The 25,784-nt window shown below is 42.2% G+C and overlaps 1 protein-coding gene across 4 annotated transcripts in view; it reads right to left on the bottom strand.

Moving 5' to 3' along the window:
* LOC110498977 (cGMP-dependent protein kinase 1) overlaps window positions 1-25,784 on the bottom strand; it is a 169,035-nt gene that overhangs the window by 125,660 nt on the left and 17,591 nt on the right. For 2 of the 4 annotated variants that reach the window (XM_021575730.2, XM_021575732.2), the window contains exons 1-2: window positions 23,477-23,781; window positions 7,213-7,379 (exon numbers count right to left, since the gene is read on the bottom strand). In XM_021575730.2, coding sequence (XP_021431405.1) covers window positions 7,213-7,379; window positions 23,477-23,781 — 472 coding nt within the window. Of the gene's footprint in view, window positions 1-7,212; window positions 7,380-23,476; window positions 23,782-25,784 lie in introns of those variants that run through there. The other 2 variants (XM_021575733.2, XM_021575734.2) reach the window with 1 other exon arrangement.

A 25,784-nucleotide genomic window follows, 5' to 3' on the forward strand; every position in this document is an offset into this window, starting at 1 on the left:
AAAAGGAGTGTTGCCAAGTGAGAATCGCAATATGGCTGCTTACAATATATCATTAATTAGCATTTATTCTGAAATAGTTTCTAAATTATAATATGACAATATATTTTGTGAGACGTTTACAGAAATATATACATGGGGATATGGGGATATGTTTATTTTTGAACCATTCCATTGTAGATTTTGCTTTATGTTTTGGATCATTGTCTTGTTGGAAGACAAATCTCCGTCCCAGTTTCAGGTCTTTTGCAGACTCCATCAGGTTTTCTTCCAGAATGGTCCTGTATTTGGCTCCATCCATCTTCCCATCAATTTTAACCATCTTCCCTGTCCCTGCTGAAGAAAAGCAGGCCCAAACCATGATGCTGCCACCACCATGTTTGACAGTGGGGATGGTGTGTTCAGCTGTGTTGGTTTTACGCCAAACATAACGTTTTGCATTGTTGCCAAAAAGTTCAATTTTGGTTTCATCTGACCAGAGCACCTTCTTCCACATGTTTGTTGTGTCTCCCAGGTGGCTTGTGGGAAACTTTAAACAGATCTCTGCAGTTCATCCAGAGTGATCATGGGCCTCTTGGCTGCATCTCTGATCAGTCTTCTCCTTGTATGAGCTGAAAGTTTAGAGGGACGGCCAGGTCTTGGTAGATTTGCAGTGGTCTGATACTCCTTCCATTTCAATATTATCGCTTGCACAGTGCTCCTTGGGATGTTTAAAGCTTGGGAAATCTTTTTGTATCCAAATCCGGCTTTAAACTTCTTCACAACAGTATCTCGGACCTGCCTGGTGTGTTCCTTGTTCTTCATGATGCTCTCTGCGCTTTTAACGGACCTCTGAGACTATCACAGTGCAGGTGCATTTATACGGAGACTTGATTACACACAGGTGGATTGTATTTATCATCATTAGTCATTTAGGTCAACATTGGATCATTCAGAGATCCTCACTGAACTTCTGGAGAGAGTTTGCTGCACTGAAAGTAAAGGGGCTGAATAATTTTGCACGCCCAATTTTTCAGTTTTTGATTTGTTAAAAAAGTTTGAAATATCCAATAAATGTCGTACCACTTCATGATTGTGTCCCACTTGTTGTTGATTCTTCACAAAAAAATACAGTTTTATATCTTTATGTTTGAAGCCTGAAATGTGGCAAAAGGTCGCAAAGTTCAAGGGGGGCGAATACTTTCGCAAGGCACTGTATATAAATGTTACATTTGTCAGTTGCCCATACAATATATTCATTCATTGCATTAGCCTTAGTTGTTTACCTCAAACCCTCTCAGATCATTTTATCTATAGCATGAAATCCCAGGTCTGAGACCTGGTATCTTGTATATTAATGTAGATGTATATAAACAAGTAGTGTTTTTGCAGACTTTACTGTTGTATTCACTATAGTATTTACTGTAGTGCATACTGTAGTATTTACAGTTAACTATAGTAAAAATGCTATACTAAAAGGAAATGGTATCATATACTACAGTAATTAATGTAGTGTTTTGTGGATTGTAGTACACTGTCGTTTTTCTGTGGACTGTACTACGCTGTAGGATTTACTGTAGTGTTTTCGCAGACTGTAGTATTGAAAAATATAGTCATTTCTATCATTTAAAAAGTGTAGTGTTTTTTGAGGACTGTATTGTTTTTGCGTATATTACTGTAGTATTTACTGTAGTATTACTGGAGTATTGTACAGTATACGACAACATTCTATAGTAAGTACTACTAATAATGAAGGGATACTACAGTATGTAGTATAGTATTTCATGTGGGTTGCCAAAGGGTGAGAATCCAGCAGGTTGCTATGCAACCAAATCCATGTTGAGACAGCTTTGGTGCATTTTGGTTTATGACTGTAAAGTGTAACTTGTTGGCTGACGGAGCCAATTTCCATTTGTGCCCATTTCAAAAACAGAATTGATGAGTTTTTCACGGTCGTATCCTCTTTTAAAAAAACACCCAAGTACAGTATAGCACTCTGTCGTCATCAGAATCTCATTCGGGTCATTTTCTCTTCCCATTTACATCTCACATTATATTTGGAGTCCATCTGTGGGTTTAACGGGGCCATGGAGAAGACTGGGAAATGTTGGAAAAGACTGAGAATGTTTATCCCTGCCCAAAAGTGTCAAACACTCACACACATAAATTCTCTCTATTCACATTTCGCTCCTCAGTGAAGTAATCACGTACTTAGCTATCTGTGCTGTGTTAGAATATCAATGGGTTTCTCAATTCTTCCTGGTTATTTATTTGTGTCCAGAGCCAGATCGCAGTTGTTGGGAGAGCAGGCACATTAGCCAGGGTATTTCTTCCCATTAACGTTCAGCAATAGCGACAAGGTCATTATTAATTGACAGCAGCAGTGATGCTGAATCTTGTTCTCTGCTCCACAGAGTCTAATGAAGAGACCGCATGTGTTAAACCTTGACCCTTGTCATCTCTAGGAAGATGTCAGAGGTGGTGTGTGTCCATGGTAAATACATAATTAATCAAGGATGTATGTGATAGGTTGAGTATTCAGAGAGACCCTTCAATCCCCACACAATGAGTTATTCAACATTAACCTCATTAATGAGTTCAATAAATGATGAAAAGCGAATTAGGGTTTTGACATTATGCAGATGTCAATGAGATCATGTTAGGTTGGTGACTGTGCTGTGTGAGAGGAGACACAGAAAATGACTTTCTAGTGTTGTCACTAAACCTATATTATCTCAAAGGCTCCTTAACAGCTTCTACTCCCAAGCCATAAGACTGCTGAACAATTAATCAAATGGCCCCTATTACATTGACCATTGACCACACTCCATTTGTTTTGTACACCGCTGTTTATTATCTTTATTTTCATCACGTCACCCCTACCTACATGTACAACTTACCTCGACTAACCTGTACCCCCGCACTCCTGACTCGGTACCGGTACCCCCTGTATATAAAAAAATTATAACTTTTTTAAAAACTTTTGTTTATTTGGTAAATATTTTCTTAACTCTTCTTGAACTGCGCTGTTGTTCAAGGGCTTGTAAGTAAGCATTTCGTGGTAAAGGTCTACACTTGTGAACAACAGGCCATAGAGACAGAGTACTCATCTTTGTATCTGTGCCATTGGTGTCTGTGACAGCATGCGCAGCGCCATTGACGCAATTTTCTTCTTCTCCGTTGGCTGATTGCTCCCAAGTCATAGGTATCCCCACCAGTTGACTACTTTAAAATAGTGGAAGGCCTCAATGGCAATGTCCATGCTAAAACAAGTTATATCCGTGATGAGTCCTGTATGACAAGTTGCCGAAATGCCACGTGCACCCACTTACTGTATGTCAGTGCATTCGTATCAACCTAACCATTACGAAACCTATATTCGATCTAATAACTCTCATGTGGAAAATTAGCAATTATATGTTTTGTTCACCAAATTCGACATGCTCTCATTGCTAGTTTATTATGCTTGTTTTTAGTCACCTAGACTTAATATGTAATCTCCAGGCCTCCCGGGTGGCACAGTGGTCTAAGGCACTGCAGTGCTAGCTGTGCCACAAGCATTCTGGGTTAGAGTCCAGGCTCTGTCGCAGCTGGCCGTGACTGGGAGACCCATGGGGCGACGCACAATTGGCCCTGCGTCGCCCGGGTTTGGGGAGGGTTTGGCCAGCAGGGATGTCCTTGTCCCATCGAGCACTAGCGACTCCTGTGGCGGGCAGGGCGCAGCACACGCTGACATGGTTGCCAGGTGTTTCCTCCGACACATTGGTGTGGCTGGCTTCCGGGTTAAGTGTCAAGTGTCAAGAAGCAGCTCTCAACCTTTCCCTCTCCTGAGTCCATACGGGAGTTGCAGCGATGAGACAAGACTGTAACTACCAATTGGATACCACAAATTTGGGGAGAAAAAACATCTCAGACCATTTTATTTTAAAGACAGTTGTATTTAATGGACTACATCAATTGGTACCGAAGAAAATAATAAGAGTATGCTACACCATCTAATTTAGTTTTGTCTGGTAATTGCCACAGAAGATTTGCAGTGGAAAACGAGGAAATACGATTGTCAAATAGATAAATAGATAGTCCTACTTTATGAGCAGACTAAGTTGTTCCGATGATAATACCAACCAGAGGGCAAAATAGTCTCGAAAAATGTTGGCTGTAATGGTTGGAACCGGTTCAGGGAACAGAACAGAAAACAATATCTGAAGAACAGAACCGGAAACTAAGTGATCTATACTGTTCTGGGACAGAACCATTATTTTAAAACATAGGAACCGGATAATAACGTTATTTTACATTCCAGGCATATTCTTTTCCAGCCCCACAAAATCCTAACAAAGTGCATATATAAAGCCCTCACTCTTGTCACTCAGAAACCTATTCCAGTGTCTGCCTGACAGCTGGAAATCTTATCCAGTGTGTGTGTGTGTGTGTGTGTGTGTGTGTGTGTGTGTGTGTGTGTGTGTGTGTGTGTGTGTGTGTGTGTGTGTGTGTGTGTGTGTGTGTGTGTGTGTGTGTGTGTTCAGGCTACCTGCCCCTCCCCTCTGAAGCATAGGTTACTGTAGCTTACTGACGAAGTTACAAGCATGATTCAGAAATTAGGGAGAGATGTTTAAAAGAATGGATTCACTTTTTCAATGCTAGTTAGGATATTACAGTTATCACGTTTCACATTGGATTTACAGAAGTCACTCTTTCTAAATATAATTCAGTGGGGCCCAATTCAGATAAAGCATGTCATAACAAGCTGCCCAGTGCTAAAAGCCAAGTGTCCTCCATCTTCTCTCACTATCTTATCACCCGCAAAAGTTCAGTTGCATCTCGCTCCCTACACTGTGGCTGGCATTATGATTAAACCATGTTGTTACGACAAAATTGAATTTGTTCTTAATGACTTTCTTATACAGATTAAATCGCTTTTCCGCTCCATAGCGAGCTGCTCTATTCACACTGATTGGTGAAGTAATTTAATGTTGAGCTAAATGAAGGGGGAAAAAATGGATTTCAGAGGTTTAAGAGGGAACAGAAAGAACTATATAAACCAGTACTTTTTGGGGGTTCAAACCGGTTCAGAACTTCATTTTGCTGGTCGGAACAGTGAAACGGGACAACAACAAAAAAATAAAGGTTCTGTTCAGAACAAAACAATTAGAAAATGATTTCTGTTCCAACCCCTGGTTGGCTGCAATCAAGACAAAAAGATAACCTCGACATCCGCGTAAGGGAGTGGTAAATTGCTGGCTAATGTTTGTTGCAATTGAGATCAGCTGTGCCTGTGATTTTAGCATGTATTGATGGTTTAATGAGAGATCAGCTGACGATAATCTGTTGGCTTTTGATGGTTGCAATTGACTCATAAACTACCAGACAAGAAAAGTAAAAATGCACAAACTAGAAAAGCTCTTCTTGTGGATGAATATAGGTATTACTTAACGTGTATTCGACTTATATAGGCCTATGCAAACTATAAATACAGTATGTTGCCAGAAGGTATCTCACAGTGAAGTGGGTCTTCTGTACGGAACCTGTCGATACAAAACACATCTCATGCAGAGAGAGACCGCCTGGTGGGAAACAAGTAAGTCGATCAGTAGTAAATGAACCAGGCTGCTAACACAGCAAGCCACTCTCAACAAGTTAACGCCTACACCGAACCCTCACACGAATGCAATATTCCTACAAATTCGTTTTTTTATCATTTTAATTTAACTTTTAAGAAATTCACTTTTGTCAGCGAACTTGTCCTCAGACTTTACCATTGTGTACATTCAGAATAGAGTAGAGGTGAGCGACACATTCAAGGTAGATGCCATCAGACGGGAGAATAACTTCTCTAAGAATAAAATGTTCCTCCCATTACCAGATCCTTCATGGCTCCATCGACGAGGACACCTTGAACCACATCGAGGCAGCATCCCTACGTGCTAATCTCTCGCTCGGCCGTGGTGGGCACCTGTGCTCAGATTAGGGAATTTGTCATGCTTACTCATAATCAATGGCAGAGTGTGGCTCAATGACAGCTCAAGCCAATACGGAAATCAGCTTGAGCATCTTCCTCGGGACCACTCTGAACCACCCGACAGCACGGTAGAATACAGAGCCACAGTAACAGAGTGACACAGAACCACTCATGGCATTCAGTAGACCTGGAGATGAATTTTCAGTCATTTCTGTCAAGTACATAAAGCATGTTATCAGATTCAACTAAAAGTGGAGTGCTCCTTGTGGTATCAAGTTAGGCTACAAGGAAATGACAAGGAGCTGGGAAGAAACTGGTGTAAACAGGCTTTTTAAGTCTTGTTTTCAACGGCAAGACAGTGACAGCATGTCCTGCCAAAAAAAATTACCCAGGTCCTCTGAGAACAGGATCTTTCAGTCAAGTTCCTGACAATGTTCTAGAACTACTGAACCCTTTAATATTGGGACAAAAGCAATTTGGAACAAAAAACACACACACTGCTTGTGGCTAAAGTCAACATTGACCAGAAGTGCAAACGGAAGTTGCTCTTAATAACTGTTTCAGTTCATTTTAGACATTTGGCTATACATAGACATGGACACGAAAAAAAAAAAGCTTTCAATAACACACTTCACAAATCCCTCTCCATTCTCCATGTTTTGTTCTGGTTCTGCGGAACTAGCACCACATAAGATAACATCACATTTCAGAGTGGTTATGAGACTGTGTTGCAACAAACAGGACAGGAACAGCTGACATCAATCGTGGTAAATGCTACTCTATTCCATCTGGCATCAACGGATTCACTCCATTCCTTCATGAATGTCTTATTTCTCATAGGGAGTCAAAGTTGTGGACAACAGCCCAGCAGAGGAGAATTTATTCACGTTCCTGGAAATGCATCTATGGGTCAAGCCGGGCGATCACTGTTTCCAGATCTGCTCCTAACTAAACCGGTGATGAATAACAGGGATGAGAACAGAAGGGTCTTAACCATGAAGATCCCACAGTAGACACACCACATGGCTTTCCTGTTGGGTTAATTCCGCTCTTTCTTTAACTAGACATCAGGTACAACAGAGGGTCGATACATAGGGGGGGGATCTTTCAAACGGAAAGTGCATTCTAGAGAACAAGGGGTCACGTCTATTGTTAAGCGAGTGAAGTCATGAGCACAAAAAAAAGGTTTCCTCTGCGAGATGTGAGAGGACTCCAACTCTACATGCTCGAGTTGTCTTCAACATGGGAGGTTAACATGACGTGCACAAATGCCTTACCTTCCATCACGTACACCAAGGAGCCCACATCTCCTTCTTTGATAATGCAGCTGTCTTTGCCATATTCTACTGGGTACATGGAGTCAACGATCTCCTGGATCTGAGAAAGCTCGAGGTTCTTCATGAAGTCGTTGTCAAGAATGGCCTCCTTGATTAAGTCCTTGGACCTGTGAATTGAATGGAGAGAGATGTGTAAGCAAAGTTTAACGTTCTGTCCCTGAAGCTGGAATGAAGTGTGTGTGTGGGGGGGGGGGGGGGAGTCACTGAATTGAGAACGATTAGCAAATGGAACTGTTCACATGAACTAATCTCGTCAAGAATGAGTGGCTCAACGTCTGTTCTGTTTTGACAGACTGCTTTCGCGTGCTGAAGCTTTTTCTATATTTCCATTTGAGAAAAAAAAAGGCCCACAAACTTCAATCAATAAATAACGCTATGTGAGCATCCAGTCAACGGTTTGGAAAAGAAAGGCACTTAAAGGCCAGATTGGAGAGAAGTGCTGCATAACCAGTCATTTGAGGCAAAAATCACCATACTGTTTCTCCCCACCTTACGGCCTGTGAATCAGTTGTTATCTGTCACACCAGCCCTCCTTTATAGGCTGGGAAGCTGGATTATATGGCCTTTCTACTACCCTGCATTTTTACTTCAAAAGCCTTGTTATGACTACCCAGAAGTGCCTCATCCAACAATTTGCTGTAAAAGACCAGCTTCAGAAGTACTTTGGCTTCACTATGCCATATGCATCGTATTTATTGTGCTGATCATAGAGAGAGTGGGCACTTTAAAAATCACATGGCCTTATTCTTTGGGATTGGAAATCATATTATGTTGTCTCATGTGGGAGGATGGTTTGCGATAGGGCATCGTTTCCAGTGAATCCTAGTGGAGCTGGTAGATTGGTGCTGTTGCCCTTCGGAGGTACAGAGAGCTGAGAGATGACACACTCAGATACAAGGCATTAGCACTGTGCCACTGGCACCACTTGAACACGGGTATTGTGATTCAAAATAAGCCCCCCTGTACTCAGTCTGTCCTAACAATGATATAACAAGTTCATAGCCGGTTCTGAATTCCTATTCACTTTTGATAGCTTTGTTTTTCTACGAAGCCCAGACGAGAGAGACACACAGCACAGTGTCAGTCAGATAGGACATTCAGGGCACTGAGAGTTTAAATGTGTTATTTTATGATTCTGCTGTAGCCTACTGTATACATTCACATGCGTAGATTTTAGCTAGAAGTGGAGGTGGGTGGTGGATACATCAACTGAAATGCAGGTTGGCATTAATTGCATTGACTTGTGTACTGTAGGCAGCTCTGTAGTGGTCACTAGCTGGCACAGCCACAAAGTAATACAATCGTTATTTTAACTCTAACCACACTGCTAATCCTAATGCCTAACCTTAAATTAATGTTTACGATATAGCCAATTTTGACTTTGCAGCTGGCCTATCTAGCGGAAACCGCTCAGTTCTGTCTCCAGGACAAGAGTCATGACAATAAACGTCTAAGCTATCTCATGCTATTCTACACATTTTACCATGGGGCTGAGAGAAAATGCTGCCATTTTAAAGCAAAAATCCATGCAATTCTACACATATTGCCATGGGGCAGAGAGAAACATATGCAGTTATATAGTTATTCTCATGCCATTTTACACATTTTGTAATGAGGCTGAGAGAATTATCGACTTTGAAAGCTAATTTCTGGTAATTCTAAACATTTTCACCATGGCTTGTGACCGGGTGTTGAACTCATTTTGACCCGGGGGATGCATTCGGTGATGTGTTCATATGCTATCTGGGGAAGGGGCCCGACCTTGAGGGGGCCCACAAAAGCCCCCCCCACATGTGGTATGCCAGTGGTCAATGGCATCATGAAGCAAGTACAAGGACATTTTAGACAAAAACCTGGTTGCCTTTGCCAGGAAAGAAATGGTTAATTGCCAGCAAAATCAACATTTTGCAACGGCCATCTCTGTCTCCAGACTTGAACCCCATTGAAAAGCTGTGGTATGAATGGAAGGGGGCAGTCCATAAGCGCAGACCAAGGACATCAAGGATCTGGAAAGATTCTGTATGGAGGAATGGTCAAAGATCCCTCCCAATGTGTTCTCCAATATCATAAAACATTTTATAAAAAGGCTGTGTCGTTATCCTCGCAAGGAGAAAGTAACGGATTATTGAAAATAGGAGATACACCCCCATCTTTTTGAGATAATATTTTATTACATGTTAAACTAAATTTATATTAGTATAAAATAATGTTGCATACAATATAAATATAAGCTCAGCAATTGTATTATTTCTTTATTTTTGTCTTTTTTCCTTATCTTTATCAAGGGATCCAATAATTCTGGACCCCACTGTATATCCTTCCTCAAATCATCAAAGAATGTCAAAATTCGAAGTCTCTACAACAACTTTCTTTAATGAACAAATCAGCGGATAGAAAAGTCAAATGTTTCTTTAAGAAACCAAATAGACCCAGCAAATCCATGGAGTATACTCCTTTCAACTACAATGACTCATCTCCGACGAGTCAAAAAATTATTCTGAGAAAAAGCATAAAAGGAGAGAGCGAAACTATTAGTTCCTTTGGAGGTATTGAACTCCAGGTGGTCGCTTGTGTCAGAGGACCGACCCCCCTTAGTGACCTGCCAGCCTGTCCTTTTGAAGAGGGTTTGGGGAGAAGGGACAGAAATACCACTCATAAGGCTGCTTTAAATTAATCAGAGCCTTTGATATTCTGCATTAATAGGGTGTCCTGGCATGCTTTTCAGGGGAATACTGATGCGATATATTGCCAGATGGAGACAAGAGGGGCTTTGGTTGGAGTCTTTTATATAACATAACTTAGACAAACTTGGATGGACATTACAGGGCTTCGGAGTGGTCCAGTGGCCTAAGGCACTGCATCTCCGTGCAAGAGGTGTCACTACAGTCCCTGGTTTGATTCCAGGCTGTATCACATCCGGCTGTGATTGGGAGTCGCATAGGGAGCAGCACAATTGGCCCAGCGTCGTCCAGGTTTGGCCATCATTGTAAATAAGAATTTGTTCTTAACTGCCTTGCCTAGTTAAATTAAAATGACATGACTATGGTAACTGGTGTCACATGTAATATTTGAACTGAAAGTCAATAGATTCCAGTTTGACCTGTTGCGTTTGTGTGTCTTCGTTTTGCTTTTCATTTCCTTTGCTTCAGAAAGCGTGTCCCTGTCAGAGCCCAGAGGTAAACATAGCGGTTCCCATAAAATGATAAAGTATGCTCCTTTAGGAGCACAGCCAGATGGATAGACAGCATTACTACAGACTTTATAGGACCCTCGGACGGCGGGTGCAGGAATCAAACTCTTGTCCTCAATGACCCCCCCTGCACCATGCCGTCCAACCGTAGTTTCATTTAGGAGCTCGGACAGAAAAGTGTTTCCACAATGGATAGCATTTTTCTCCAGACTGAAGCAGGACAATTCCATGTAAAAGGACGCATGACCACCAACATGTGAGGTTCATAAGAGCAAATCAAACTGGGTGTCAAAGGAAAGCTAAGAGCCTATATTTTGGGGAAACATTTGAACCATTTTTCATCTTAGAAATGAGGTATAAATTACGGCTTTGATTTCTGGTTAAACGGAATGGAAAAGGGGTCTTAGAAAACGTTTCCCATAAACAGCCTTAAAAGGGTATTAGAAATACATCAAAACATAATAATGTTGAAGATGCCTGCCAACCAATATCAACACTTACATTTAGTTTTGGAGAAGTTCTGTAAACTTCAGTAAAATATTGTTCTAATCCCTCCATGAGGGAGGACAATGAAAGTTCACAGAAGTAACAAGAAAAGGTAGACCTATCAATTTAGTTTATTCATTATTAAGTGATAAAAACTTGTAATTCTGTTACCAAATCGGTAACAGAAATACAAAAAAACATAAATAAAAATCAGTAAAAGGAATTACTGCAATTTAATTGGCTACAATGGGAAAACATAGCAGCAACAAACCCCAGTTGGGTTACCTGCTACTGTCCTCCCTCCCACTAGCATACTGTTATGTTCAGCTCATAACTGTTTTCTTTCTCTTTCTGTTGTCTGGTGGTCAAAGTGAGTGTGAAAACAGTCTGCCCTAGTATTGCACGGTATACCAAAACTTCTGTACTTTTTCGATACTAGAACATCAAACAAGGTTCGGTACTGGAATTTTTGTTTATTTTGGTACTTCTGTAAAATGTGTCTTACATATCAAGTCTGTCTATCAGTGCAGCCGATGTCCCCCTCATAGCGCGAGTGCACCGTGCCTGCTCCACTCAGCCTGCACTGGGAGTCTGGGCTGCATCATGCTGCACACAAGTTAACACACTTGAATAATGCAACACGGCATGTAGATTATTTTTTTTTACTGTTAATTACAGTTTACAAAAAACACTGTCCATGAATGATTTAAAAAAAAAATACAATGCAAGAGGATACTGGTAGCTTCCAGCTTTGTTAGGCTACATTTCCTTGCTAGTTGAAAACAATTATTGGACCTTTGTTTAACTAAGCAAGTCAGTTAAGAACAAATTCTTATTTCTCTGTCACGTTCGTCGAAAGGAGCGGACCAAGGCGCAGCGTGCGTAGAGTTCCACATACTTTACTACAAAGTGAAACTTCAAAGACCACCAAAAAAAAAAAAAAAGCTAAAGCCCAGTACAGCGCGCACTTAGACACTAACTGAAAACAATATCCCACAACGCAGGTGGGAACAATGGACAACTTAAGTATGATCCCCAATTAGAGACAACGATAATCAGCTGCCTCTAATTGGGAACCATACAAAATACACCAACATAGAAATGTAAAGACTAGAACACCCCCTAGTCACGCCCTGACCTAAAACACGGGCGTGACTCTGGACTGTGAACCATCGCTGGAGACTCTGGCCTGTACACACGCACTGGTGGAAGAGTGCAGGGATCCGGCACAGGACGTATCGGGCTGGGGAGGCGCACTGGAGGCCTGGTGCGTGGAGCCGGCACAGGTTTCACCGGACTGATGACACGCTCTTCAGGGCGAGTGCGAGGAACCGGCACATGACGTACCGGGCTGGGAAGACGCTCTTCAAGGCGAATGCGCTGCAGAATACACCTAACCAACATCTCTCTCCGATCTACCTCCTCCAACAGCTCCATCGATTCCCCGAAGGTCTCTGGCTCTCTCCTCGGCTCGACCTACAGCCCCTTGTGCCCCCCCAAAAAATAAATCTTGGGGATTCTGTGGCCGCGGTGTCACGTTCTGACCTTTATTTCCTTTTGTTTTGTCATTATTTAGTATGGTCAGGGCGTGAGTTGGGGTGGGCAGTCTGTTTGTTTTTCTATGATTTAGGTATTTCTATCTTTCGGCCTAGTATGGTTCTCAATCAGAGGCAGGTGTCATTAGTTGTCTCTGATTGAGAATCATATTTAGGTAGCCTGGGTTTCACTGTGTGTTTGTGGGTGATTGTTCCTGTCTCTGTGTTTTGCACCAGATAGGGCTGTTTTGGGTTTTCACGGTTCTTGTTTTTTGTTAGTTTGTTCATGTGAAGTGATTTATTAAAACATGAGTCAAAATAACCACGCTGCGCTTTGGTCCGCCTCTCCGTCAATGGAAGAAATCCCTTACAGAATCACCCACCACAACAGGACCAAGCGGCGTGGTAACGGGCAATGGAAAAAGCAGCAGCAGGAGAAGCAACAGAAGCAGCAGCAGGAGCAGCAGCAGCAGTGGGGTAGGAGGAGACCTGTGCAAACTCCCTGTGCTTACCGGGGGGCTCTACGCATCTGGCCGCCAGTGCGTCTCCTTGGGCCGGCTTACATGGCACCAACCTTGCGCACGTGTCCCCGGTTCGCCTGCATAGCCCGGTGCGGGCTATTCCACCTCGCTGCACTGGCAGGGCGACCGGGACCATTCAACCGGGTAAGGTTGGGCAGGCTCGGTGCTCAAGAGCTCCAGTGCGCCTGCACGGCCCGGTCTATCCGTCACCACCTCCACGCACCAGCCCTCCGGTGGCAGCCCCCCGTACCAGGCTGTCTCTCCGGCCCATCCTTACAGGGGCTCCCTCCTCTCCAGCGCTGCCGGAGTCTCCCGTCTCTCCGGCGCTACCAGAGCCTTCCTCCTCTCCAGCGCCGCCTGAGCCACCCGTCAGCCAGGGGCCGCCAGTGCCGCCCGTCAGCCAGGGGCCGCCAGTGCCGCCCGTCAGCCAGGGGCCGCCAGTACCGCCCGTCAGCCAGGGGCCGCCAGTGCCGCCAGTCAGCCAGGTTCCGCCAGTCAGCCAGGGGCCGCCAGTGCCGCCAGTCAGCCAGGGGCCGCCAGTAAGCCAGGTGCCGCCAGTCATCCAGGGGCCGCCAGTGCCGCCAGTCATCCAGGGGCCGCCAGTGCCGCCAGTCATCCAGGGGCCGCCAGTGCCGCCAGTCAGCCAGGGGCCGCCAGTGCCCCTCAGCCCAGAGCCGCCGCCCCTCTGTCCCGAGCCGCCGCCCCTCTGTCCCGAGCCGCCGCCCCCCTGTCCCGAGCCGCCGCCCCCCTGTCCCGAGCCGCCGCCCCTCTGTCCAGTGGGGTCATTGAGAAGGGTGGCCATGGTGAGAAAGCCACCGAGGCGGACAATAAGGCGGACTAAGACAATGGTGAAGTGAGGTCTGCGTCCCGCGCCAGAGCCGCCACCGCGGACAGACGCCCACCCAGACCCTCCCCTATAGGTCAAGGTTTCGCGGCCGGAGTCCGCACCTTTGGGGGGGTACTGTCACGTTCTGACCTTTATTTCCTTTTGTTTTGTCATTATTTAGTATGGTCAGGGTGTGAGTTGGGGTGGGCAGTCTGTTTGTTTTTCTATGATTTTAGGTATTTCTATGTTTCGGCCTAGTATGGTTGTCAATCAGAGTCAGTTGTCTCTGATTGAGAATCATACTTAGGTATCCTGGGTTTCACTGTGTTTGTGGGTGATTGTTCCTGTCTCTGTGTTTTGGGTTTTCACGTTTCTTGTTTTTGTTAGTTTGTTTATGTGAAGTGATTTATTAAAACATGAGTCAAAATAACCACGCTGCGCTTTGGTCCGCCTCTCCGTCAATGGAAGAAATCCCTTACACGCGGATCCCGGTGTCGTCGCTGTCCTCCTATGCTCCTTGGCGACTCCCATCAAGGAAGGGTCTTGCATCCACCCATTATTTCCTCCCATGTCCAGTTCTCCTTTACCTCCATGGTACGCTGCTTGGTGCTGGCATTGTTTTCAGTTCGTGCCTAAGTGCGCTCTGTACAGGACGTTTGTTTATCCTTTGTTTTTGTGAAGTTTCACTTTGTAATAAAGTATGTGGAACTTGGTCCGCTCCTTTTGACGAGCGTGACATTATAATGACGGCCTAGGAACAGGGGGTTAACTGCCTTGTTCAGGAGCAGAACAGATTTTTACCTTGTCAGTTTAGGGATTTGATCTAGCAACCTTTCAGTTACTGGCCCAACGCTCTTCCCACTAGGCTACCTGCCGCCCCGGTTAGACCGTTAGCTTCAGTTTACAGCTGAAGCTAACATCAATTCACTAGTCTAGTACTTTGTTTGTGGTAACATGCAAACCATAGCGCAAAATATGCTGATTTCAAAGCTGATTGCCAACAAAACAGTCTTTCTATTACCCCTCTCACAAAGATGATCTATTACCTCAGTGAACTGACTGTGTGTGTGAATAGAGCTCCAATGAGCTGCCCCCCCTCTTGCCTTGTGAATAACGTCATCACTGGTTAAAGCACGCACCTTTATAAAAATAAGCCACTTCTATGCAAATGTTGTTGATCCGTAAAATAAGTCCCAAATGGAAGGGATTTGTCTGTCATCTGTAGCCCTGTGAAATCAGCCAAAACAAGCTCAATAACTCAATGCACGCACACACTCCTATTGAAGATGCATCCACCTGTATTGTGAATAGGCCTAGGCTACATATTGAGTAACCTAGTTTATAAATAGATTTTCCATTTAAATAAATGATTAACATTGTTGTTATGTAGTTAGTTTTTACCAAAGTCAAATTGATTCATTAAAAAGTGACTGCCCTAAAAACCAACTAATCCCCTTGAAAAGGCCTGTGTGGCATTAATAGGAGTCAGAAACATTTATTCTAGTGTCAAAATTAACTGCAAAAATTGTAAATAAGATAATTTTGGTCATAAAGTCAGTCTCCTCTAAAACAGAGTTTTGAACCTGAGTACGTCACAAGTAAATGAAGGTTGGGTTTGGATTACAATTATGTCAACAAATCATGCCCACTTTTGCCAAGCTCCACGTGCAAATCACCCCTCTGCCCACTTGGCTTCCCTCATTGAATGGGGCTCCATTGTAGTGATGGGCATTCCAGCTCTTTTCAGTGAGCCGGCTCTTTTAGCTCCCAAATGGCTCTTTTAAAAAATTGTTTCGTATTTTTTCAAGACAAACAGTTTGCGATAGTTTGACTATGATTGGTGTTAAATCAATTCTAATTAAATTATTCAATGAAATCATACTCTACCTTAACCACAATGTATTGAAAAATGCATTGGTTTGTTATGAAAAAGAATGCTATTAAACATTTGCATTTAAAGTATAACTTTTTAATGTACATAAACAAATAAACAAAGTGCATATAAATCTAGACCATCTGAACAGCATCAAAGAAAAATAAATCACAATGTGCAAAACTGCAGCATCCCACTTAAAACATTAAACTGGTCCCTCTTTTCTCTCTCTTCTTTATTGCCATGTTATAACCAGCAGCACACAGCAATGCTGACCATATTTTGCTTTTATGAGAGATTTGCATTCAGAAATGCAAGCTGCCTCACTTGAGGGGCTGATGCGATTTCTTCTCTCAGTAATTATTTGTCCCGTTTTCGAGAAGACCCTCTCAGAGGGAACGGATGTGGCCACTATGTAGAGTCTCTCGATCATGACTTTAGTAAGTCGTGGGTAGACAGAGGCCTTGTTCTTCCACCAGCTCAGAGGATCTGCAGGATCGGACCTCCATTATGGCATCTGCTGAGGGATTCCTTCGTGTTACATCCCCAGTTGCTCTCTCGTCAAACAGCATCCAAACAGCAAATGTTTGTGACACTACTGCTGGTGCTTCTGCTCCATTTGATCCCTCTTCTTCCTGTTGCCCTGGTGCCTGAGCCAGCTGACTGATGGGATTGTCCCTCCCTGCTGCTGAGGTTATTCTTTGAAGAGCCTCATCAATCACTCTGGCATCACTGAAGGCTAACTTCTTAAACCTGGGGTCAAGTGCAGTGGTTTCTGATAGCATGTGATTATATTCCATTCTGTGGAACTTTCTGTCCATTGATGAACATAAGGTTTCCATCAACACTGTCACATGACCTGCGGTTACATTTGCTTCTCTCTGGTGTGACTGTGAGTGAGTTGGCTCGGCCATCCCTCACGCATCTTTGGTTCATTGGTTGACACTGCGTGTCTGATTGACAGGAACAACAGGTGAGGCTGTTAGTCTGAGCAGACAGTCAGAAAGAATTTGTGTGTGCTTGAGCATTTAGGCCTATATTATTATTTCTTTTTTCGTTCTTTGAAATAGTTCATTCTATTCATTTAAATCTTTTGATTTTTCATATCTTAATACTTTTGTATATTTTAATAAATAGCTCTTCTCTTTAGCTCTTCTGATATGTGAGCCGGCTCCCAACGTTCACCTACAACTCGTTCGCGAACGACCCATCACTACTCCATTGTTTCATCGCCCCCTACCAACGCGTTCAAAGGATCATGGCTATTTGAGACTGAAAAGCCATATACCGATTGACCATGCAATGCATGCTTCCAACACGATGCACAACCAACAACTATGGTTTGCATGCCCTGCCAAATGACCCTATCATGCAGAATAAGTGGTTGGAGTTCATTGGTCCCCAGTGGTTGTGCGTATACCGGTAGCTAGACCATAGATTGCTAGTTATGTATATTTTGATCATCATTATCATCGCTAGCATAGCTGACGCTAGCTAGCTAGCTACCTAACTAGCTACCTAGCCAGCTGGCTAATGTTAGCCTACCTTAATACAACTCAGATTGCTTGACTTTAAAATGCAACTTTAGCCAGCTAACTAAGAGGGGGACCACCATATTTTAGCTAGCTAACATTAGCATTGCTAGCTATATTTTAGAACTGTGTTAGTAACAGTAATGGCAACATTGCCATCTCGCTTAAGTATATTTGACGACATCATAATATGTCAAAGTTGTTTCCTTCTAATTATTTGCCTACTTTAGCAATGTCATCGTATTTCCGTGCCACTCTAAGTTAGTGTCATTTAGATGAAACAGTCACATTAGCCTCCGAGATGCAACCCATGTCTAGGGCACAAATATATATTGGATGCAGATATGGTGGTACGAGCTAACGCATGTCTGACTACAAACAGTGTACTAAGTAGTGGCAACAAACTCAAACCAACCCAAGGCCGTAGCATAACATGTTGCATAGTGTAACTTCGTCACCGGCCTGAATCTAATCCAATCTAGAGCCAGTCAGTCAACATCTGTAAAGAATAGAATTTAGCTTCCAAACAAGATTACGTTCTCAAAAGCTATGTTTATAATTGAGGGATGATGACAATCCTTGACCCTGTTTTTCTGTTAGACAAAGTGCACAGTTGGGTGCCAGACTGATACCACAAGGAGAAAAGGTGGGTATCATAACATGTTCAGCAATGTTTTATGTGAAAAGTTGTATTAAAAATACCTGGCTTGATAAATAGTAGGCTAATTCCCCAGCCATGCAGATACAACAGATAGAGTCATTTTGGTTGTGAAGTGCAGAAATGTTTGTCCTTTCTTTAAAACAAAATGTAATTTACCACTTTGCTGTCTATTACACTGTACATACCCCTACTACAGGCCCTTCCAGTCAACACCACCTCATAAGATGACCTGCTGCAGTTGTTCAAGATGTCCCGTTTGCAGCCAAACATGCAGCATAGAGAGGACCAGCAAGGGGGCGCTCATCAGAATTGTGCAGACATGCCTTCGCCGTGAGCATTACTATGAATGGAACAGTCAGCCACATGTTGGCAAGTATCCGGCCAGCAACCTTCACCTGTCATAGTCTCATTACATGTACCAATACAGAAGGTAACCCACTTCGTTACTTTGATACATTTCGTAACCCAATTGTGAAACATTGTTTATGTAAACTGACATTATTCGTTGCTTATTTTCTACTTATTAGATGCATTTAAAGTCCAGGACATAACGCAGCCTGATCGACATTCTATTTCACTTCACATATCATGATATCTGAAGTGAAATAAAAAGGTGAACGCAGCGATCAGCTTGGTTCCACCATGCTAATCATAAGCACCATGGATGGATAACGCGCTTGTTTGTGTGTGTGTGTGTGTGTGTGTGACAGACCAGTGTCTTTGATGAGGGGCCAGGATCTGATCTACGCAGCCATGCCATCAATGGGGCTCTGACAAAGACCTCACCTCTTGCCTGCTCACCAACAGTCGTCGATGGGGAGAATAGAATTAGGTAGGTTCAGTCTGACTTGTTCAAACTTCAACATAGGTAGCTGTTTGTGTGTCAGATATCACCTATCCTAACTGCCATTGGTTATAAAACAGTGACTATGTGTGTATGTGTTCACAGAAACATGTATGGAGCCAGCACATGGAGACTTGCAAGATGATGTGATGAAGTCCAGACTGACAGAATGGCTTGATACGGATGTCTCTGAATGGAGAGACCTGGCACTCAGCATAAACATTTTACTAGACACAACTTTGTGTTGTCAATTATTGAATTGAATGCTATTAGTCAATATGGGGAGGGAGAAAATCTGTGTATTTTGCACCAGGATCAGGGAACTCCTGTTGTATACGGGACACCACACAGGAAGGTATGACCACTCTGACATGTTTGTCAAGGTAGCCCCATTACCACCAGACAAAATGCCAATAGGCATAGTATCCTTTTATCCCCCATGGTATCGTTTTGGCATCGATTTGGTATTGAGTATCATGATGGTATCGAGTTACGTAATACTAAACCTGGTATCGAAGTAAAAATTCTGGTATCGTGACGACACTAGTCTGGACAACCCCTCTCTCTCTCTCTCTGCCTTTCTCTTCTCTCTCTCCAGGGATACCTCTCCCGGCTCTTACTGACACCTCCCGAAGAGCCCACTCTCTTTCCATTTACTGTAACCAGCATCCGCACCCACTGAGCACCAACCAGCATTGGACGTCGGACATCCATAGATGTTGGAATGTGGTCAGTCCACCATGGCCTTGATTTCAACGTCCACAGACGTCGTTTTCTTGGCTGGTTCAGACCGGTCTTAATGTCTAGCGACTTAGAATGTTGGGGGCATTGATTTGGCCTAAACATAAACGTCCATGATTGGTGACCAGACCAAATCTGAACCAATCATAGACGTCTGTTTCTCAAGTTTGGACAGCACAGTACAGTGCAGTGAAGCACAGTAGAGTACAGTAGCGCAGTGTTTCCCAACCAGGGGTACTTGAGAAGAGACCATAGACTTACTGGTAAAATGCACATGAGGGGGTACTCTGGGCAGAGCAAAATGTACTTGGTAGTACATTAACCGAAAAGGGTTGGGAACCACTGCAGTAGAGTACAGTACAGTAGAGCACTCTAGAGTACATTACAATGTATTGTACTCTACTGTACTGAACTATACTCTACTGTGATGTCCAAACTTGTGAAACATAGACATCTATGATTGGTTCAGAGTTGGTCCAGACTGACCAAATGTGGTCTTGTTTGGGGCGGAGATCATTAGAATAATAGCCAGTGTGTAGAATAATACCCATATGCAAAGAATGATATTGCATATTTCTACCTTTGTCTACCGATTCAGGATACATGCATTGTTGGGAAGGGCTCATAAGTAAGAATTTCACGGTAAAGTCTACAACTGTTGTAATTGGCGCATGTGACAAATAAAATTAAGAGAATGACATATCTATAATTATTCATTTTTGTGTAGGGACCCATGATGTAATTTTGTTACCGGGTGTAAATCCACTTAACTTACTGAAGTTAAATAACCAAATTAGATTTTTTTTAACTAAAAAGATGTCATGTCAAACTGACACCCCCCTATGAGAACAAGATGGTGCTGACCTAGGGCTGCCTCGCTTCTAGTCCTTAGGAAACTTTGCACAAGCATTTCGCTACACTATAAGCATTTCGCTACACTCGCAATAACATTGCTAACTGTGTGTGTGACCAATAACATTGGATTTGATCCTTTCTGCAGTGCAGTCATCTTTGAATCTTAATTCGGAGCCTATATTTAACAGAGTTTTTGGAAAATATGGCCGCATAAAAAAGATTTTACCTTAATTCTGCTACCAAACTATTCATCTGCACATTTCTTCCAGTAAAAGTTTTTGGGTCAAATGTTCTGTGTAAGTCATTAAAAGCAGTCCATGTGCATAGATTTGGATGGTTTGTTTTTGTTTGGCATACATTATAAAGTGAAAAGTAGCAGTCTTAGCGTAATTCCATTATCGTGGAATTGCTCAGAAGTAGCTCGTTCTAATGGCAAGTATTGGGGTTTTAGTTTCAGAAATATAGTTTCCAAGGCATGCATGAGATGTAATTGAAATAATGTCACATCAGTGCCCACATGGTGTTCCTAACAATTATTACAACATTGCTGCTGTGATCAAAACGCTGGATAAAAGTGGTGATGGAAGAAGTATGACCGTAGATCCAATAGTGAGATAAAGCTTTTAGAGGCCAAACAGGGAGGCAGGCAACCATTCGGTAAAATAACACAACATTGTTTCATAGATATGAACATCCTCACAAAAATCCATTCCATGAGAACCTATTCGTTTTGCTGAAACAAACCGTCTATCTTGACAGTGGATTACATAGGCCGTAGATTGTATCAAAATGCAAAGCAAGCTGGGAGACACAAAATGACTGACTCCACATAAGAAATCTTTCTCCTTTGACTGAGCTTTGACAAACAAAGTGCTGTAATATAATCTGTACTCTGAAGGGATTAACAGATACATGTTAAAAAAAAAATGTGTTTTTAAATACAATACTCTACTTCCTAACCTAATGTTTCCACGTTTTCGTTTTATGCAGATATTGTATCTCTTACACTGAAACTGTGCAAAAGGAATTGCAATGGGATGTTCTGGTGCCGCTCGGGGAATTTAAAGTGTTGATTGAGGACCTTGTAGCAGAGGAATGTAACGATTTTTCTTTAATGTTGTGTTGTGCTGAATTTTTATTTTTACATTGCATTGATTGCTGTTTGGTTTCACATTGTATTTGATTGTTGTATTACTGTGAACCGGGCACCCTTGAGAATGAAACCCGGGTCTCAATGGGTTGACCCTGAATAAATAAAGAATAATAAAAATAAAAATAAAAATATATATATATATATATATATATATATATATGTATACACACACACACACACACACACACACTCACAACCGTTCAAAAGTTTGGGGTCACTTAGAAATGTCCTTGTTTTTGAAAGAAAAGCAAATTTTTTGTCTTTTAAAATAACATCAAATTGATCAGAAGTACAGTGTAGACATTGTTAATGTTGTAAATTGTAGCTGGAAACTGCAGATTTTTTATGGAATATCTACAGAGGCCCATTATCAGCAACCATCACTCCTGTGTTCCAATGACACGTTGTGTTAGCTAATCCAAATGTATAATTTTAAAAGGCTAATTGATCATTAGAAAACTCTTTTGGAATCATGTTAGCACAGCTGAAAACTGTTGTCCTGATTAAAGAAGCAATAAAACTGGCCTTCTTTAGATACGTTGAGTATCTGGAGCATCAGTATTTCTGGGTTTGATTACAGGCTCAAAATGGCCAGAAACAAATAACTTTTTTCTGAAACTCGTCAGTCTGTTCTTGTTCTGAGAAATGAAGGCTTTTCCATGCGAGAAATTGCCAAGAAACTGAAGATCTCGTACAACGCTGTGTACTACTCCCTTCACAGAACAGCGCAAACTGGCTCTAACCAGAATAGAAAGAGGAGTGGGAGGCCACAGTGCACATCTGAGCAAGAGGACAAGTAGATTAGAGTGTCTAGATTCAGAAACAGATGCCTCACAAGTCCTCAACTGGCAGCTTCATTAAATAGTAACGGCAAAACATTAGTCTCAACATCAACAGGGAAGAGGCGACTCCGGGATGCTGGCCTTCTAGGTGGGATGCTGGCCTTCTGAGTTCCTCAGTCCAGTGTCTTTGTTCTTTTGCCCATCTTAATCTTTTGTTTTTATTGGCCAGTCTCAGATATGGCTTTTTCTTTGCAACTCTGCCTAGAAGGCCAGCATCCCGGAGTCGCTTCTTCACTGTTGACGTTGAGACTGGTGTTTTGCGGGTACTATTTAATGAAGCTGCCAGTTGAGGACTTGTGAGGCGTCTGTTTCTGTTTCCAGATACTTGTCCTTTTGCTCAGTTGTGCACCGGGCCTCCCACTCCTCTTTATTATTAAAGTAGAAAGTTTAGTGTTTGGTACCATAGTCTTAGCAAGTAATGACTACATCAAGTTTGTGACTACAAACTTGTTGGATGCATTTGCAGTTTGTTTTAGTTGTTTCAGATGATTTTGTTCCCAATAAAAATGAATCATAAATAATAATGTATTGTGTCATTTTGGAGTCACTTTTATTGTAAATAAGAATAGTTTATGTTTCTAAACACTTCTGGATTAATGTGGGTTTGAGCAACAAGTAAATTAGAAATGTCAGGTGTATGCTGTCAGAGGCTGATTATTACTGCAACATGTTGAATGGATGTGAATGAGTGGGGTTTACTGACTCTCCATAATGGTGTCAAACTCAAGTAAAACAAATGTTTATGTTGAGGCTTGAGGGAAGGCTAGTTTTATCGTATATACTCAGCCAGGTGTATGCACAAACCATGCTGTCACTGAACAACTAGCATCCATTATGCAAATATATCGTGGCTACCTGATATAATTTTGCCATAAGACACACACACACACACACACACACACACACACACACACACACACACAAACGTACCTCATTACAAATGCAAACAGAGGAAAATCTAAAGCCATGGTGTTGACATTCAATTAGCTTACTAGACATCAATGTTGCTTTCATGGGATTCACTTTTGGTACCAGTTGACTCATACTTTAACAGGGACATGGTGATATAAATTCTGACGCACAGTCGTAAGCACACAAGTAAGAGACTAATGAACAATGAACAAAGATGGACATATGACACCTACTGTGGGCTCTTGGGGTAGAATGGAAGAGTGACGTGACTGAGTTCATGAATGTCAAAGGCAGTGGGCTCTCCTGATATCGCCTGTCTCTTGGTCCTGTGCTGCTCCTGTAGTACGCTTGCCTTGTGGACTTGTTGCGTCGCCGGTTTGATAACGGATCGGTATTTATCCAGTTCATTTTGAAGCTTTTGTATCAATTCGTCCTTTTGATCTAATTCCAGCTCCAGTTCGTCAATTAGCGCGTCTCGTTGTCGCAACTCCTCAATCTTCTCTTGTAGTGCGTATTGGAGATCGCGTAGAGTCCCCATAGTTTCCAGAGAAGTCAGGATCACAAGAGCGCAGCAAACTTTGCGAATGATATGAATGATGCACAGATATGGAAGGCAACCTCCCGGTTCAGTGCCACTACACAAATTGAATACTTGCTCCAGATTTCGGGCAGAACAATTCTTGCGCTTGATTTGAAGCTCTCAGGTGAGTTTCAAATTAAAGGTTGGTCAAATGTGACGAGCAATACGTTTCATTTTATTGCTCACATACGTCAGTACCCAGAGTGAGCGTCAGCGCTCGCAGGATGCCGAAGCACAATCATCCATCCCACGAGTGTAATAACCCAGTATGCACGGACCGACGCAGACGTCTTTTGGACGTTTTTTTTTGTCCTGTCCAGACCGGATGTCTTTGTTTCAATCTTTTTTTTGGTGCAGTCAAGACCGGCCTTGAATTCAACGTCTGTAATTGGTTCAGATTGTTTCTTGTCCGACCATCCTTTGGATTTAGCCCAAACATAGACTTCTATGTTTGTTTCAGATTTTAATCAATCATACACATCTATGTTTCACAAGTTTGGCCAGCACTGTACAGTTTAGAACAGCAGAGTACAGTACATTACAGTAAATAAAAGTACAGTACAGCAAGAGCACAGTAGAGTAAAGTATAGTTCAGTACAGTAGAGTACAGCACAGTATAGTTAAGTGATAATGCCGGAGAAGCAGTGTTTGGAGGATATATTGGCACGGATGTTGTTAGGCCCAAAATTAAGTCGAGGGCCAGAAAACTGTGTCAATATAGCCTCCAAACACCGGCTTCAAAGGCATTATCACTTTTCTACAATAGGTTACCAACATATTAAAATAATGATTTAAACATTTGAATTAAAAACGTTATTTTGATGAATTTATTCATACTACTTCATCCTTTCACAAGATATAGTCACCACACAAATCTAGGGTTCTATCGGTTCAGTTGCCAGAGACGCAACCCAAGTCTCTTTGTTCTGTGTCTATGGACGTTCCTTCGTTCTAAATGTTCTATTGCCATACTGGCTGGCAACGTTCTTATCCCTTTCTTGCTAGCTAGCCAACTACAGCTAACTTACAGTCACGTCAAAAAGTGCAGCCAGAATAAGAACAAAGTATTTTCATTTGTTTAAGCCGTTTTCTAGTGACATTTATGTGGATACATCCATAACAATGAGCTAATGATGCGCAATTTCACCTGGCATAGAAAATGTGCTCTCTCGTCAGGACACTGTTGTTCCGATGAGCTAGCCAACAACACAGCTAACAAAATAACTTCAAACTGATGCTGCTAAGACTGCAAACTAGCTTTTGTTTGACCTGTTTTCTATTGATATTTCTTTGTATCTGTCCCTAAAAATGATTCATAATTTCTACTGGCTGAGAAAACCTTCATTACTATGTGACAGCTGGAGATCAAATTTGAATATTGAAACAATGTTGCAAATGTCAGAGACAGACAGCAAGATGTATACAAATCTCCGCTGTTTAAAACTACATGTTAGTCTAAAAGAAACATAAGATAATATAGTGAAGATCAAGTTTATAAATTGCCTGGCTGGGCTAATGAGACAGTGGATTGTGCAGTCAGATGGAAAAGAGTTAATAGTCATTTTAATGTAATAAATTTAGCCGGTAGTAACTTGTGGAATAGAGGCCAGCTGGAACGTGGTTTTAACCAATCAATATTCAAGATTAGACCCATCTGCTGTATAATACATAATAATGTATTTTATACCACAGCTTTGTTGAATAGTCGTTTTTGATTTCTAGAGATGCCCTTCTAGACATGGACATTAAAACCGGATAAATGAACAGTTGGGAATGATATCGGAACAGTTGTAAAAGATAACAGCACACCTTGCAATCATGACACAGTATGTGCCTACACATGATAACCGTACTTGTTACACAAAACTAAATCAACAACTACACAAACCGAAATTGGATACATTATAAATGTAGGACCAATGAGGAAAAACCTAGCTAGCTACCTAGCATTGACTCATTTT

This window comes from Oncorhynchus mykiss, chromosome 20 (genome assembly GCF_013265735.2).
Source record: "Oncorhynchus mykiss isolate Arlee chromosome 20, USDA_OmykA_1.1, whole genome shotgun sequence".
Taxonomy (NCBI): Eukaryota; Metazoa; Chordata; class Actinopteri; order Salmoniformes; family Salmonidae; genus Oncorhynchus; species Oncorhynchus mykiss.